We start from the raw sequence: 14,958 nt of genomic DNA, 5'->3' as shown, positions 1-14,958 counted from the left end.
CCTCTAAAAATAACCAGTATTCTAACTCACTGCAAAAACTAGATGTTCTTTTGAAGTTGACTTGCTGGGGGGAAAACCCTTTTGTAGTTTTATAGTCAATGGTTAATGTGAATGACATATTTTCTAGGTTTATGTTTCTAAAGTTCAGCATTTGTGCATTAAGCTGAGTGTGATAGGACATAGTTACCCTAAATGCATGACATAGTTATCCTAAATTATTTAAAAATTTCCTCATTTTGCTGGTAACATTTGTCTCTTACATGATGATGATGATGATTATTTATTACGGTCATTGACCAGCATCAAAGTATCTACAGACCACATACATTATTACAGTGTTTTAACAGGACACTCGGCATCAGGGACTTAACAAAGGCACAAAATGTTAATACAGCATTTTTTTTGTCTCTTACTGTTATGCACCACATTTTTAGATTTAGGTGATGTTACCTCCACCCCCATCACAATTATGTCTCTTTGATTTTTAAATTGTAGTAAAGGTTAGTTTTGAATATATACTGTCCTAGCATGAACAAGGAAGAAGCAGGCTCAAGTTGTTTTGACTTTTAAAAAAAGGAACCAAGGGGAATTTCATCTGCTTCCAATTTCCATTTCTTCATGGCTGTTCCCATTCATACTTGTATTACTCAAAGCATAAGCAGGAAGCTTGAATACACCATCTGCCCACCTCATTGTGTTGCAGGAAGGCAGAGTCTAAACAAGTCTTGTAAAGTTTTGATTAATAATTTCATGAGACTTAAGTTCAGTAATGTTTTAATGTGTTCAGAATTTAAAACAAGATTGGTGGTCCAACTGAATTCAAATACTTCAGATAGCTCTGTATTTGATTATATATTTGGCATAGTGGCAGATTCAGGATGCAGTATGAACGTTGTCATTTAATTAGGGAAAAGGATTAAAAAAAAGAAATGTCTTACATTGGAAAGAAGAAAAATAACAACAGGGGGCCATTTGGTAATGGGATCATGCTTTTGTAGGATACTTCTCATAGGACATTCTGTCCCATTGTGATATCTAAGAAACATGAATTGTCAAAAAGGATCTGTTTTGTTAATTTTGTTACATACCCTGTATAACAAGTTCAAATAAAAATTTATCCTTGAAATAGAATATTCTGAATATATCTAGTCGTTCAAAGCCTGTTGGTCCTGTGAGTGAAGATGGTTGATTGTTCAGTTAATATCATTTTTATATTGCTTAAACTGTCATTGAAGTTCTACCTGAAGTTCTGCTCTGTTTAAGCTTGTAAAATGCAAGCTCAGTATCACTACTATGATTTTTAAATGTTCTAGCCACACAGTTCATATAAATATGTATTCCATCTATCCTCACTCATCCATGAACCTCACCTGTGTGACTTTAGATTTTCATCTGAATCTACTTTCCAGAGTTTTTGCAAGGGTTAAATGGTGGTAAGGAAATCCATGTATGACTCTGTGCAGGAAGGATAAAATTTTAAAAATGTGGTAAATAAAATTTTAAAAATCTAAATTTCCCTTGAGTTAGACTTGGAGCTTAGTTGGTTTATCTTCCTTTCCTCTTGCATGAAAATGGAGAAGGACCTTGTGTTAGGACAGTGGTTCTCAACCTGGGGGTCAGGACCCTGTTGGGCAGTGGTCCCCAACCTTTCTGAGGCTGGGGACCGGCAGGGCATCGGGCCGCGCCCGCACGTGCCACGCCCGCGCATCGGGCCGTGCCCGCATGCGCGGCCCGGCCCTGATTCCCTCTCCCTGCCCTCCCGCAGTAAGAAGCTTCCCGGGCGGCAAGCTTGTGGCCTGGGAAGTTTTTTACTGCGGGGAGAGGGAGCCGCGGCCCGGCGCCATGGCCTTCGTGGCCCGGCAGCAGGCCACGGCCCGCAGGTTGGGGACCACTGCTGTTGGGGATTGAACGACCCTTTCACAGGGGTCTCAGCAGAGCGAGCAGCTTGGCCGGGAGGGGGGTGCCATCACTGTTGCCACTCCTCCTGAAGGCACCCGCTAATTTATATACAATTTATAACCAATTTATATACAATCATGAAGAATGGATCTTCATGCCATTGGTCAGTTTCAGTTTAATTTCTGTGAAAGAACACTTGCATAATTTTGTGGTTGGGGGTCACCACAACATGAGGAACTGTATTAAAGAGTTGCAGCATTAGGGAGGTTGAGAACCACTGTGTTAGGAGTTGGCAGCAAGACTGAGCCTGTCTTCTGAGTGCATCATAGCTAATAGAGGCAATCAAGCTTGGCTTTGGCAGGTGGTGAGAATTCTGTCTCTGGCATCCCAAGCTTCAGCTCTGCTGACCTGTTTCGCTATGTAGCTTCTGAAAAATACAACTCTTATTGTCACTAAAACAGACGCACTGAGACTCTGACATTTCTATGGGAAAACTTTACTTTTGATAGTTATATTTGCGGTTGCCAAGCCAAGATATCATGTCATAATGAGTAGGTGCTTTGCTAAAGAAAAACTGAATCCAATAGCATCTTTAAGACCAACAAAGATTTATTCAAGGTGTGAGCTTTTGAGTGCACGTAGTGTTCCTCAAACAAAATGGAACAAGTATTATAAGGGTACAGATGTAAGGCAAACATAAATTAGTGGCAAATTAGTAAACTGTGTCATAATATCCAAATTATACAGTATGGTAATTCTTTACTAAAACAGCTCCTTAAAAGAGACTAGTTGCTTGCCCCATCTGTCCCAACTAATCTCTTTTAATTATTTCTTTTCACAACTGGGAAAGTGTCTGCCATTAATTACTAATCTTGACGTTTTTATTTCTCTAATGTTTTTGTGAACTACAACTGAGCTCAAAAGGACTGATTAGCTGTTTTAGCTAAGAATTACCATACTGTATAATTTGGTTATTATGACACAGTTTACTAATTTTCCACTAATTTATCTTTGCCTTATATCTGCCTTATGATACTTGTTCCATTTTGTCTGAGGAAGAGTGCATGCACTCGAAAGCTCACACCCTGAATAAATCTTTGTTGGTCTTAAAGGTGCTATTAGTCTCATTTTTTGTTTTCCTACTTTAAACCAACACAGCTACCCACTTGAATATATCTTGGTGCTTTGTTAGTTATTTCAGTTTGACAGATTTGCTGGTTTATACCAGTTTGACAGATTTGCTGGTTGTTGAAGACTCTGCATAGTTTTCAGCCTTTAATTTTTCTTCTGTGGTTAGGGGCATTCAGAGGGAGAACTTTAGATTAATTTATATTTATTTCTTGTTCATTTTCAATACATTTCTTCCCAATATTTTATGAACATTTTGGATAATTTGTAGTTGATACAGTTGACATAGGATAATTCCAAACGTTATGAAGTGCAGAATATTTTGGGTCAAGAATAATCTAGTGTTTTGGGTATTTCTATGTTTGACCTACTGGGGTTGGCTGCCAGCCCTATTTTAGCACATGTAACACGTGGTTTTTAAATTAAAATATTGCATTTTATATATGTATATATACTGGAATCCAACTTATTTGTAAACATTTGTTACAGTGCAGTGACTATGACCTGGACTATGGAACAGAATGTTTGCATCTGGCTCTAAAGTACAGCAAAACAAATGCCAAACTCATTGAAGGCCCTCCAGACCTATGGAAGGTAGGAGATGTAGTTGTATAAGGAAAGATTTTACTTATTGTATAAGGAAAGATTTTACTTTTGAAATGATATTTGTCAAGGAGATGATGGTTGCATCTCTCAGTGTTACAAGGGTTGACTCCTCCAGCTTTTCCACTGATAGAAGTGGGAGGGGCAATCATCAGATTCTGCTTCTTATGGCAGCCACGGACCCATCTGGTTCCTCATCAACAAAGAGTTTCCCAACACTTGGCAATTCCTTGGAGCAGGGTCACAAGGAGCTGCTGTAGATGGTGGTCATCTGTCAGTGGGATAGTTATAGAATTCAGCAGTATAAAATACTAGCCAAGTGTTTCTAACCATGAGTGGCATGAGCTAGTAGCCACAACAGTTGTTTATCCATGCTGGAATCTTTATGATATCCCAGTATTGTCTTACACAGAAACATTTTTGCTCTCTACCCTTGGAGATGCCTGTTCGATCTGTTCAGGTTGTTCTTGGAGAAAATTCATTCTTTCTGTTTTAAATATTCAGACAGGCTTCAGGACAGGCATAGAGCTATGTCACCAATGGTGAAATCTTAAACCTGATAATACTCAAATATCTGAAATGTTTTGAATATGAGAAGGATCAAGATTATCTATTTGTACAGCTCAGTGATACAAGCTGCACTTAGAAGTAGATATTTAAGGAGTATTCCATCACATTTCCTTAATAAAAACATCAGAAAAATGGATGTCTCAATTAAAAAAAAGGTAAAGAAGAAAAACTGCTCCTGATATTGAGGTGCATCCTAAATAATTTTTTTAACACCATGTGTGCGCGGCAGCTTTATGCATGCACATTTGGATGGCGCTGCAACGTGTGCGTGGCACCCGGGCCGCCGGCTCTCCCCCACCCCCGGAAGCAGTCCTCAATCTGGAAAAGGTTGGGGGCCGCTGTTTCAGAGGATTATAGGACCAATTCAAAATGGGCCTACTTAGAAGTAAGTACCATGATATTTATTGGGATTTACACCCAGGAAGGTATCGTTTTATTTATTTATTTAGATTTGTATACAGCCCTTCCATACGACTCTGGGTGGTTTTGGATTGCTGCCTAGAGCTTTACATATCTATCTATTGGTTATTAAAAGTGATTGCTTTATCAGTTCTAGGTTCTGCTGATTATGTTGTGCAGAAACTCCTTTTATATGAAAATGCAGCTGTCACATTTTATGTTTTACTAACAAGTATATTCTTAAAGAGTGAATGAGATAAATATTTAAAGTCAAGTAAATCTAGCACTTCTTGCAAGTTTTAAAAGTAAATGATTTAGAATAATTTAGTTTTAAAAGCTTAATAAGAAATTCATACGTTTTTAGCGGAATTTTTTCTTGTGATTTCTGCTGCAACTAGCTATAATTAAAAAATTGACAATATTATCAGTTAGCAGTATTTCAGTGTGAATAACTGCCCTCAGGCATGGCATTTATTTATTTATTACATTTTTCTCATTCTGTTAAACTTAATTAACTTTATGTTCCCTTTAGGTGACCTACAAGAAGGATCTGTATGCAGCTGAATCTTTAATTAGGGGTACGTGTCTGTCCTTGTGCCTGTCAGTTCATACAGCCAAGATGAAATCTTAATTCTGTATTGAAACAGTTTAAATTCGAATAAATTGTGTGCTTGTGTGTTTGTAAAGTGTTGTCAAGTTACAACTGACTTATGGTGACCCCAGCTATGAGCTTTCAAGGCCAGTGAGAAGCAGAGGTGGTTTGCCATTCCCTTTCTTTGCAGAGCCTTCCTTGGAGGTTACCTTTCCACATAACAGTCCTGCTCTGATGAGATTGGACTGTACCATGCTGCCTTCCCTCCCAGTAGACAAATAATAAAATCACACTGAACACTTTGGTTAGTTCATTTACAAACACACAGTTGCATGAGAAAGCCCTTCAGTTTTAAATAAGGGAATTAAAATAAGTTGAATATTGTCTTATTTATTTAGTTTATTTATATCTCACTTTGTCCCCAGTGGGGATCCAAAGGAGCTTACATTGTTCCTTTCTCCTTACCTTCAGAACAACCCTGTGAGGTAGGATAAAGTAAGAGGGTATGACTTGTTCTGGTCAACCAGCGAGTTTCCATGGCAGAGTGGAGATTAGGGGTGTACAAATGCAAAAGGGAGCTCTTCCACGAGGCATTCGGCTGAGGCCAGGCACAATCAGTCAGCAGGGCCCTTGCGCCCCCCCCCCCAGAAATCCACCAAGACTCCTGGACATGTTGTATTATTATTGTTTAATGTTATACAGTTACTTTGTTATCATCATCAGTCAATATTATTAATGTTATAATTAGTTATATGTAATGTTTCATGTATAGTTTCTTCAGTTCCATGAAAACCGCTCTGAGCCTTCGGGGAGGGCGATATATAATTGTGATAGATGATAGACAGACAGACAGATAGATACTTTTTTTTCATTTCAGTCTATAGGACTTGGAAAAAAATTGTATTTCTGAAGAAATAAATTGATCCCAATCCTGACCTTCGAGGAGTACTCACACTCTTGGAAGGTCAGGAAAGTCAAAGTATCTTTCTCTGTCACATAGACCAGGGGTAGTCAACCTGCGGTCCTCCAGATGTCCATGGACTACAATTCCCATGAGCCCCTGCCAGGACCACAGGTTGACTACCTCTGATGTAGACTATGACCAGTGAAATTCAAGGGCTATTCTGAGGTGGTCAGTCATGTCCAGAAAGAGTTAATTCCTCAGGTGACAGCAGTGGTGTTGAAGGAGAGACTCCCAAAGTGTCTGTGGTCTTATATAAAGTTTCTTCAGATACAGGCACCCCTCGGGAAATCCTACTGCTCCTTTACAGGCAGGTGATGCTGGCTGAATAACTTCTTCTGTGGCTTCTTAAGAAAGAGCAAATCATTTGTTGCTTCTCATAGGATGTAGCTGTGGCAACTCAGCAGCCCATATTGGAGTATGCAGCAATTAAATAAATAAATAAAAATAAATTTATAAAGCCGAGTAGAAGCAGAAGACGAATATCAAGCTGACTCAAACAATCTTTATTTCATAGAAGCCAAAACAGGTACTGGCCAAACCTAGTTTTCAAAAATGTTGTCATCCTCAGTGGCTAATAAAATTACTATCAAGATATTAATTCATTTTTATTGTAGAGTAATAAACACAAAAATCACCCATCTGGGTCTCATATTCAAAAGTGGTACTGGGGAAGTGGCAAATTTTTAAATGTGAGACCCAGATGGGTGATTGGATATTTGTAGGTATTGAAGAAATTTTTGTGTTTATTATTCTGCAATCTAAATGAATTAATATCTTGATAGTAATATTATAAGCCATTGGGTTGACAACATTTTTGAAAGTGAGGTTTGACCAGTATCCGTTTTGGCGTCTATGAAATAAAGATTGTGTGAATCAGTGCATATTGAAGTATAGGCAAGTAATAAGAGATAATAAAGCTTCATTCATGTGTGCAGCGTAGTTTTTCTCTCCTTGTAGTTTTCTTTTAGTAAAGTGACCATAGAGTCATTGTTGTATTTGGATGCTTGTGAAGAGAAGGAACCTTGTTTATTTTCTACTTCCCCTCACTGATGGAGCCAAAACTGAAGACTTAGTGAGAAAAGGCTCAAATTTAGGCTTACTTCATTGTGATATCTGAGTCTGAAGAAAAGAGTTGGTTCTTATATGCTGCTTTTCTCTACCCAAAGGAGCCTCAAAGCGGCTTACAGTCGCCTTCCCTTTCCTCTCCCCACAACAGACTCCCTGTGAGGTGGGTGAGGCTGAGAGAGCCCTGATATCACTGCTTGGTCAGAACAGCTTTATCAGTGCTGTGGCGAGCCCAAGGTCACCCAGCTGGCTGCATGTGGGGGAGCGCGGAATCAAACCAGGCTTGCCAGATTAGAAGTCGGCACTCTTAACCACTACACCAAACTCTGATTAATATAGATGACACAGACTTTCCTGTTTAGAACATTTTAAAGTTTGACATCGCACTCAACATGAGAATAGAAGGGATGTGGTGCGTCTGAAAATCAAAAAGACTTGTCCTGATGTGGGAGCTTGATTTCTGCTCATAGTCTTTTGAGCCAGTTTAATGTAGACATAGCCTGACTGGAAGTGACAGGAGTTGTACAATTTGACATTTTCGTTTTTTTAAAAAAATATTAAAATAATTGGATTAATGTGATTTAATGGGACAAGCTATAGCTTGCCAGAAGTTTAATTTTTTTTACTATCTTTTACCTTATGTGGTAACTTGTTTTTATGCTGTTTATGCAGTTGTCTTGTAGAAATAGACAGATGATGAAATGTTTCTGGTCCTTTGTTAATCTTTCCACCTATTGTACTGTGAGTGGCATTTTAGCCTTTGTACTGTTATGAAGCAGTAGGTGCAAACTTAAATGGACTCCAGGGAATGGTAGAGGACAGGAAGGCCTGGAGGATCATTGTCCATGGGGTCGCGATGGGTCGGACACGACTTCACGCCTAACAACAACAACAACAACAACTGTTGCATTTTAAGAATAGTTATTATTTTTCTTCAGCCTCTTCTTATTTGTATTGACACCTTCCCTGCTTGTTTAAAATTACTGTGGTATCTAATTTTTCCTTGGTGCATAGATCTATAAATCAATATAAAACACAGTAATCAGAAGTTGCTGGTTAGTAAACCTTTATATATCGGATTCCTTTCCATTAGTTTCAGACATTATTTATTTTAATCTCTTGAAAAAAATACCTATATATATATAACAATATATTTCTTGGGTTTATTGTAAACTCTTGCTTATCTAGTGTTTGAATGTGATTACTAAAATTACAGTTTTCAAGATGTCTTAAAATAGTTTAAAAGTGACATGTATATCATCTGATTTTAATTATATCAGCAGAATTTGGTAATCTGTATTACAAATGTAATCCTACCTATGCAAATACAGCTAATGAGTTCCGAATGTTCTAAGAAAGCTCAAACAATGTTTAGTGCTGTCGGCAACATAACAAGGACACATTCCATTCTGTTAAACAGCACTGATGTAGGTAAGAAAAGCATAATGAACATTCAGATGCAAAGCATTGGGGTTGCAAGCATGTAAACTGTTTGAATTTCTATCTTGAGAACATTTATTTCTTAAAGATATAGATATTTTAGCTTTTGTAAGGCTGTCTTTTGCAACCAATGTTGGAAAATATTTAATGCTCGTTAAGCAAAACAGGTAAGAACTTGCTAGATGTGCAGACAATGTGGCGCATGTCTATCTTTTTGTATTATTAGTCTGCAAATAGGGAAACCTCATCCTGCAGTTAGAATGACTCACTGAGAAAGGTAGCAGGTAGTACAAAAACATCCTCAAAAATTCTCTTTAAGGATTTCTGCCCCTAGGGCAAGTATATCTTTGAACCTCTAGTTGGAACATGTAAACATTCTGCCTGCCTTTCAGGTATACCTTGAAATATACATCCATAAATAGGTGAGGGAAAATAGTCTTCTAAAAAGAAGTCTTGCTCTGATTTGTATGTGTTGTTTAATGCCTGAAATTTCTGGGTGCAATGAGCCCAAATTCGAATTTGGAAGTGGTAACAAATGTTTAGCTTTACTTAGTGAAATTGGCTGCTAATTGTTGCATTCTGTTGGGACTGGCCCTAAGGGTGCCCTGCTTTGGCTTGCCACCTCCAAAGCAATTGCTCACACCCCCAAAGCAATTGCTCATTATTTTTCTCTTATTCTTAATTGCACGGCATTGACTGTAGATCAGGGGTAGTCAACCTGTGGTCCTCCAGATGTCCAGCAAACGCTGGCAGGGGTTCATGGGAATTGTAGTTCATGGACATCTGGAGGTTGACTATCCCTGCTGTAGATAATCCCCAGCAGTATGGACAACCATACTGTCTCTGCCTCTTCAGTCTAGAAGAACTGGAATGGAGCATGTGTTTTCAGTACATAATTAAATGCCTAGCAGTGCAGCCCTACGCAGGAGTTACACCTTTCTAAGTGGCCTTATTGTGGTGGGAAGTCAAAGATGCCTGTTGGCGATCCCAAATGGCTTTTGAGGCAAAGCTGTTCCTAGGTGGTTTGCCATTGCCTGCTTCTGAATAGTGACCCTGGACTTGGTGGTCTCCAACCCAAATACTAATCAGAATTTGCTGAACTTCCAAGCTCTGTTGTGATTGGGCTAGCCTGGCCTATCCAGGTGAGAGGCCTTAGAAGGATGTAGTTCTGCTTAGGATTGCACATAAACATGCTAAATAAAATCAAAGCTCATTCATAAGTTCTTCTTCACATGGTCAGTGATCATAGACAATCATCAGAAGGGATAAAGGAGACATCTCTGCAGCCAAAGTTTATGGGAGCATTTTAGTACACTGTTATGTTTAGTACAATGTTTTTAATTTAGTACATTGGTTGGAAACTGGGCATCCGATCGGCTATAGGAATTGTAGCAGAACCTCTGGGTGTGTGTACACTAGTTCCTGTATACAGTATGAGTTGTCTATGAATTATACCTTATGCACACCCAGAAGTTTTGCTACTTTGAGGTATTTTGAGGTTAGAAATAAATCTCCATTCAAACAAACAGATTTATTTTCTAACCTCAAAATACCTCAAAGTAGCAAAACCTGAGAAAGGGCTTCCTCAGTTGTAGCAGTTAAGCCTTGGAACTCCTTCCCTAGGGAGATCAGTTCACTATTGGGATCTTCCAACAGCAGCTGAAGACTTTTTTGTTTTGTTTGGCATACCTTAATAATTGTTATTGGTCTCCCTCCCTGATACTGGTATTTTTTGTTTGTGTCTTTATTGTATTATTTTATGATTTTGAATGTTTTTAAAAATGTTCCATATGTTCTCTCCTGGTTTTAAATTATCTTTATTAGAGGCCATATCACAGCAAGTTTGTGTTATCACTGATATGAATGAGAATGCTGTGCAGGTGGGGTTTCTCCTTCATAAAACATTGAAGAAGCATGTGCAAGTAAGTACGAGTTTCTGATTCTCACCAGCATGTCAAAATTAGAGTAATTCCAGTTTGAAACTGTCAGAGTTTTTGTACACTGGGCATCTTGTTACCCAAAGTAACTGACACTGCAATTATGTTACCAGTCAGCACTTTCTTTGAGATGTTTCAGTAACTCCGGCGGTATTTCCTTTTTCAGCAGGTTAAAAGTTTATCATCATCCCTATGTAAAGGTGACAACCATCTGCAAAATATCCTATTAGGACAATGTTACAACTTCATTTGCATAAATGTAAGTACTGTAGAAAAATCAATAGCAATTTCTAAGCATGTCTACAGCATTATATCATTGTCCTTGGGAAAACTGGCCTCTTTTCAGCTTTCAAGGTTCACCGTCAGTCTGACGATATTCAGACTCTGAATGATATAGAATGGATTCTGAGTTAAACTAGGCCATATGTTTCATTTAGGCATCAGTTCTCAGTTTGAATGTTGGCTGAGTGAAAGTACTGTTTGAGCACTTTATAATCAGATACAGTCCATACAAAGTTGTCATTGTTTTTCTGGCATTTAGCTCAACAATTTGGATGGGAATTTCTAAAACAGGACAATTCCTATTTATTTAGTTTTATTCCGTGCAATATTTCTTGCTCTAAACACCATATGTTTTGTAGGAAGACATTCCGTAGAATACAATATACTTTAAATCCTTCCTGCTATCAAACTCAAAGAATCTGACTAATGATAATAAAGTGATTGGAAAGATATTTTTCTCCAGTCAGATTGGTTAATTGGTGGCTCTGTAAGTTTTTATCATCTGCGATAGTATGCAATTTGACTTATTTGTGTTCTCTGGAGTGATGATGTTATTTTTTCAAATACAAACCTTCCAGAGAGCTCGTGGATTTCTCTTCCAACATTGTTTACTCACAACTGCCTTGTGACATAAACTGTGCTACACTAGCTGTATGTTTAGCAGTTTGTTTATGGAGATATACAGGTGGTTAATAGACAGCGTAAAGTTCTCAGTGATATTGATATATCCAATTACACTCTTCCTCTGATAGAACATATTTCACTGGCATCACTGGGCTACAGCAGGAGGTCTTTATGAAGATCTTGGATGGTTGAAATATAGCCTTTTTAGTTTGTTTACTGTTAAGCAGCTACTGTCTCTAACTCTGCCTGACAGTGTTTGACCACTCCAGTGTGGCCCTGTGCTTTCTAAAGTGAATTAACATTTATCAGTGAGTGTACAGAGGATAGATGAACTTGTCGTGCAGGAGACAACTGGACTTGCGCGTGTTTTTTGTCCCTAACATATCTTGTGAATGTATAACTCTGTTATAAAAGGGAAGTGGGAAAATATAGACAATGATTTACATTACATAGTCTTCTGTGCGTATGCAGGTGCCTTTTTCTTCACATGAGTTTCTATTTTCTTTAGGATACATTTTCTGACTTTCAAAAAACCCAACAGTTAGTGGAAATGCTTGAAAACACAAATGCTTCTGTTTTATACTCCATAGTTCTAATTTCGGTAAGGTAGTTTATTACATAGTTTTTATTGATTTATTAATTTACAATATTTATATATTATTATTTTTTATAATATTTATATATATTATATAATTATATAATATATATTATTATATATAATATTATATATATATATATATAATATTATATAATTATTATATATATCATAATTATATATATTATTATAAAATATATCTATCTTTTATCTTGACTGAGCATTCAGGACTTGAACAGGGTAGCATCAATATGGAAACAGTTTTACTGTGTGCCGCATATAATGTCTGAGACAGGCAAAAATTGGACTGCCTTGTGACTATATATATTTTAAACAGAATGGAGTTTTCCAATTGTCTTTTTGCTTGTCATAGAAACATACCATTGAAAGGAGCCATACAGGCCATCTAGTCCAACCACCTGCTGAATGCAGGATGAGCTTAAAGCATCCATGATAATTATCTGTCCAGCTGCTTAAAGACCACCAGTATGGGGGAGCTCACCACTTCCTTAGGCAGCTGATTCTACTCCTGAACTACTCTGACTGTAGAAATTCTTTTCCTGATATGTAACTGGTACCATTCTACATGTAATTCAAACCCATTATTGTGGTTCCTATCCTCTGCTGCCAACAGGAACCGCTCCCTGACAACCTTTCAGATACTTAAAGAGAGCAATCATAACCCCTTTCAACCTCCTCTTCTCCAGGCTGAACATTCCCAAGTCTTTCCTCATAGGGTTAGGTCCCCAGACCCTGGATCATCCTTATCCCTGTCCTCTGCACTCTCTCAATTTTTACAATTCCTTTTTGAACTGACGCCTCCAGAACAGACACAGTAATCCAGGTGTGGTTTGACCCATGCAATCTACAGTAGGAATCTGACATCTTGCAGATTTGATGTGATGCCTTTGTTGATACAGACCAAGACTGCATTTGCCATTTTTACCACCACATCACAATATCTGCTCATATTAAATTTATAGTCCACAAGTACCCCACAATCTTGTTCACGCACACTGCTACCGAGCAGTGTATATCCTATCCGGTATGCATGCTTCTCATTTTTGGGACCATGATGTATTACTCTGCACTTATCCTTATTGAAGTCTTTGTTCTTATTTGCCCACTTTTCCAGCATGTTCAGATCTCATTGAACCTCTGGGGTGTTCACTACTCCTCCCCATTTGGTGTTATCTGCAAATTTAATGAAGATTCCCTTCAACCCCTGATCCAGATCATTGATAAAGATATTGAAAAGTATAAGACCCAGTACTGAGCCCTGTGGCACCCCACTGCTCACCTCCCTCCAATTTAATGAAACACCACTGAAAACTACTCTTTGAGTAAAGTTTTCTAACCAGTTCCCTATCTACCTAATCTTCCAAAAATCCATTCTTCAGTCCTCCAGTGCACCCATCAGAACATCATGGGGAACCTTGCCTTACTGAACTCCAGGTAGATATCATCAACGAACTAGTCACTCAGTCAATGAAGGAAACCAGGTTTGACTGGCAAGACCTGCTGGAGACAAATCCATGCTGACTTCCCCAGATCACCACATTGCCCTTCAGATGTTTGCAGATCACCCTCTTTAAAATCTGCTTCATTATCTTCCCTGCAATTGAGGTCAGACCTCACTAGTTTGTAGTTTGCTGGCTCATCTCGCTTTTTGAAGACTGGGGTAACGTTTACTTTTCTCCAGTCTTCTGGCACCTCTCCAGTCCTCCAGGAGGTCCTAAAGTTGATGGACAAACGTTCAGCAAGCTCTCCAGAAAGTCACTTTAAGTGAGAATCTGAAAGTCAGGAACATTTAAATCTTATGCCACAAGTTGTTAATACTTGAGAGCTACTGGATTAACTACACATTTACTTAAAATTACAAAGGATAAATAGATGTCTTACTTTGGTACATTTGTAAATAGCAGCAAGGAATCTTCTACTTAAAGTTGTGTTTTCTTGAGAAATTAAATTATTTTCTGAAGGCATCCTGTCCCTTTGCAGGTTCACTTAAATAAGTTAGAAGACACACCTTGCAGAAATGAAATGCCCAAGTTCGCTGAACTTGCCAAGGAAGTGAACAAAGCAAACATTTTCCTTTATGGTATCATTATACACTACAAACAGGTATGTACTAGAAAAATTATCTGTGAATACTCTCCTTCATAATCTTGATTCTTTTTAGTGAATAAAAATCCAAGCAACAAGTGCCACAAGTTTCATTTTTGTTGTAAAAGTGCTTGCCTGATTATGTTTACTTTTCAACAGCATCCATAATTTCAAGCATAAATATATATATTCTCAGATGATGCTATCTTTCCTTATAATAAAACATGTGCTACCGTGACAGACAACTCACCTCTTAAAACAGGAGGCAATTGGCCTTGAGTGGGGGATATTTGACCAATAGGAAAAAGGCAATTGGAGGGATCCACCCAGCAGCCACTGATGAAATCAGACTACCTTTTTTCTGTTGGTCAAATATACCCCACTCATGGCCAATTGCAGCTCTTCTGCCACTCTCCCTCTCACAGTGCTTCATGTCCCAGCACATACCTGAGGTCGTGTACCAGCTGCCAGTGTGACTGGCCTCCTAGCAGATCAGGGGTAGTCAACCTATGGTCCTCCAGATGTTCATGGACTACAATTCCTATGAGCCCCTGCCAGCAAATGTTGGCAAAGGCTCATGGGAATTTTAGTCCATGAACATCTGCAGGACTACAGGTTGACTACCCCTGTAGCAGAGCACTCAGTTGGACATCTTGGTGCCTGAGCCACCTATGGTGTTGAGGGAGAGGAGGAGGTGAGTTCGACCACAGCAGTGTTAATCCCCCTCCTTTCCCAGCAGAGCCTGAGCCCCTCC

General features: G+C 38.5%; 1 protein-coding gene across 6 annotated transcripts in view; it reads left to right on the top strand.

Moving 5' to 3' along the window:
* CRPPA (CDP-L-ribitol pyrophosphorylase A) overlaps window positions 1–14,958 on the top strand; it is a 55,002-nt gene that overhangs the window by 15,907 nt on the left and 24,137 nt on the right. For 4 of the 6 annotated variants that reach the window (XM_077304719.1, XM_077304717.1, XM_077304720.1 and 1 more), the window contains exons 4-9: window positions 3,517–3,621; window positions 5,132–5,177; window positions 10,485–10,582; window positions 10,764–10,856; window positions 12,012–12,104; window positions 14,100–14,222. In XM_077304719.1, the coding sequence (XP_077160834.1) occupies window positions 3,517–3,621; window positions 5,132–5,177; window positions 10,485–10,582; window positions 10,764–10,856; window positions 12,012–12,104; window positions 14,100–14,222 (558 nt within the window). The remainder of the gene's footprint in view (window positions 1–3,516; window positions 3,622–5,131; window positions 5,178–10,484; window positions 10,583–10,763; window positions 10,857–12,011; window positions 12,105–14,099; window positions 14,223–14,958) is intronic. The other 2 variants (XM_077304718.1, XM_077304721.1) reach the window with 2 other exon arrangements.

Source organism: Paroedura picta, chromosome 11 (genome assembly GCF_049243985.1).
Source record: "Paroedura picta isolate Pp20150507F chromosome 11, Ppicta_v3.0, whole genome shotgun sequence".
Classification (NCBI taxonomy): Eukaryota; Metazoa; Chordata; class Lepidosauria; order Squamata; family Gekkonidae; genus Paroedura; species Paroedura picta.
The sequence above is the reverse complement of the archived record's forward strand: the minus strand, read 5'-3'. Positions and strand labels throughout refer to the sequence as shown.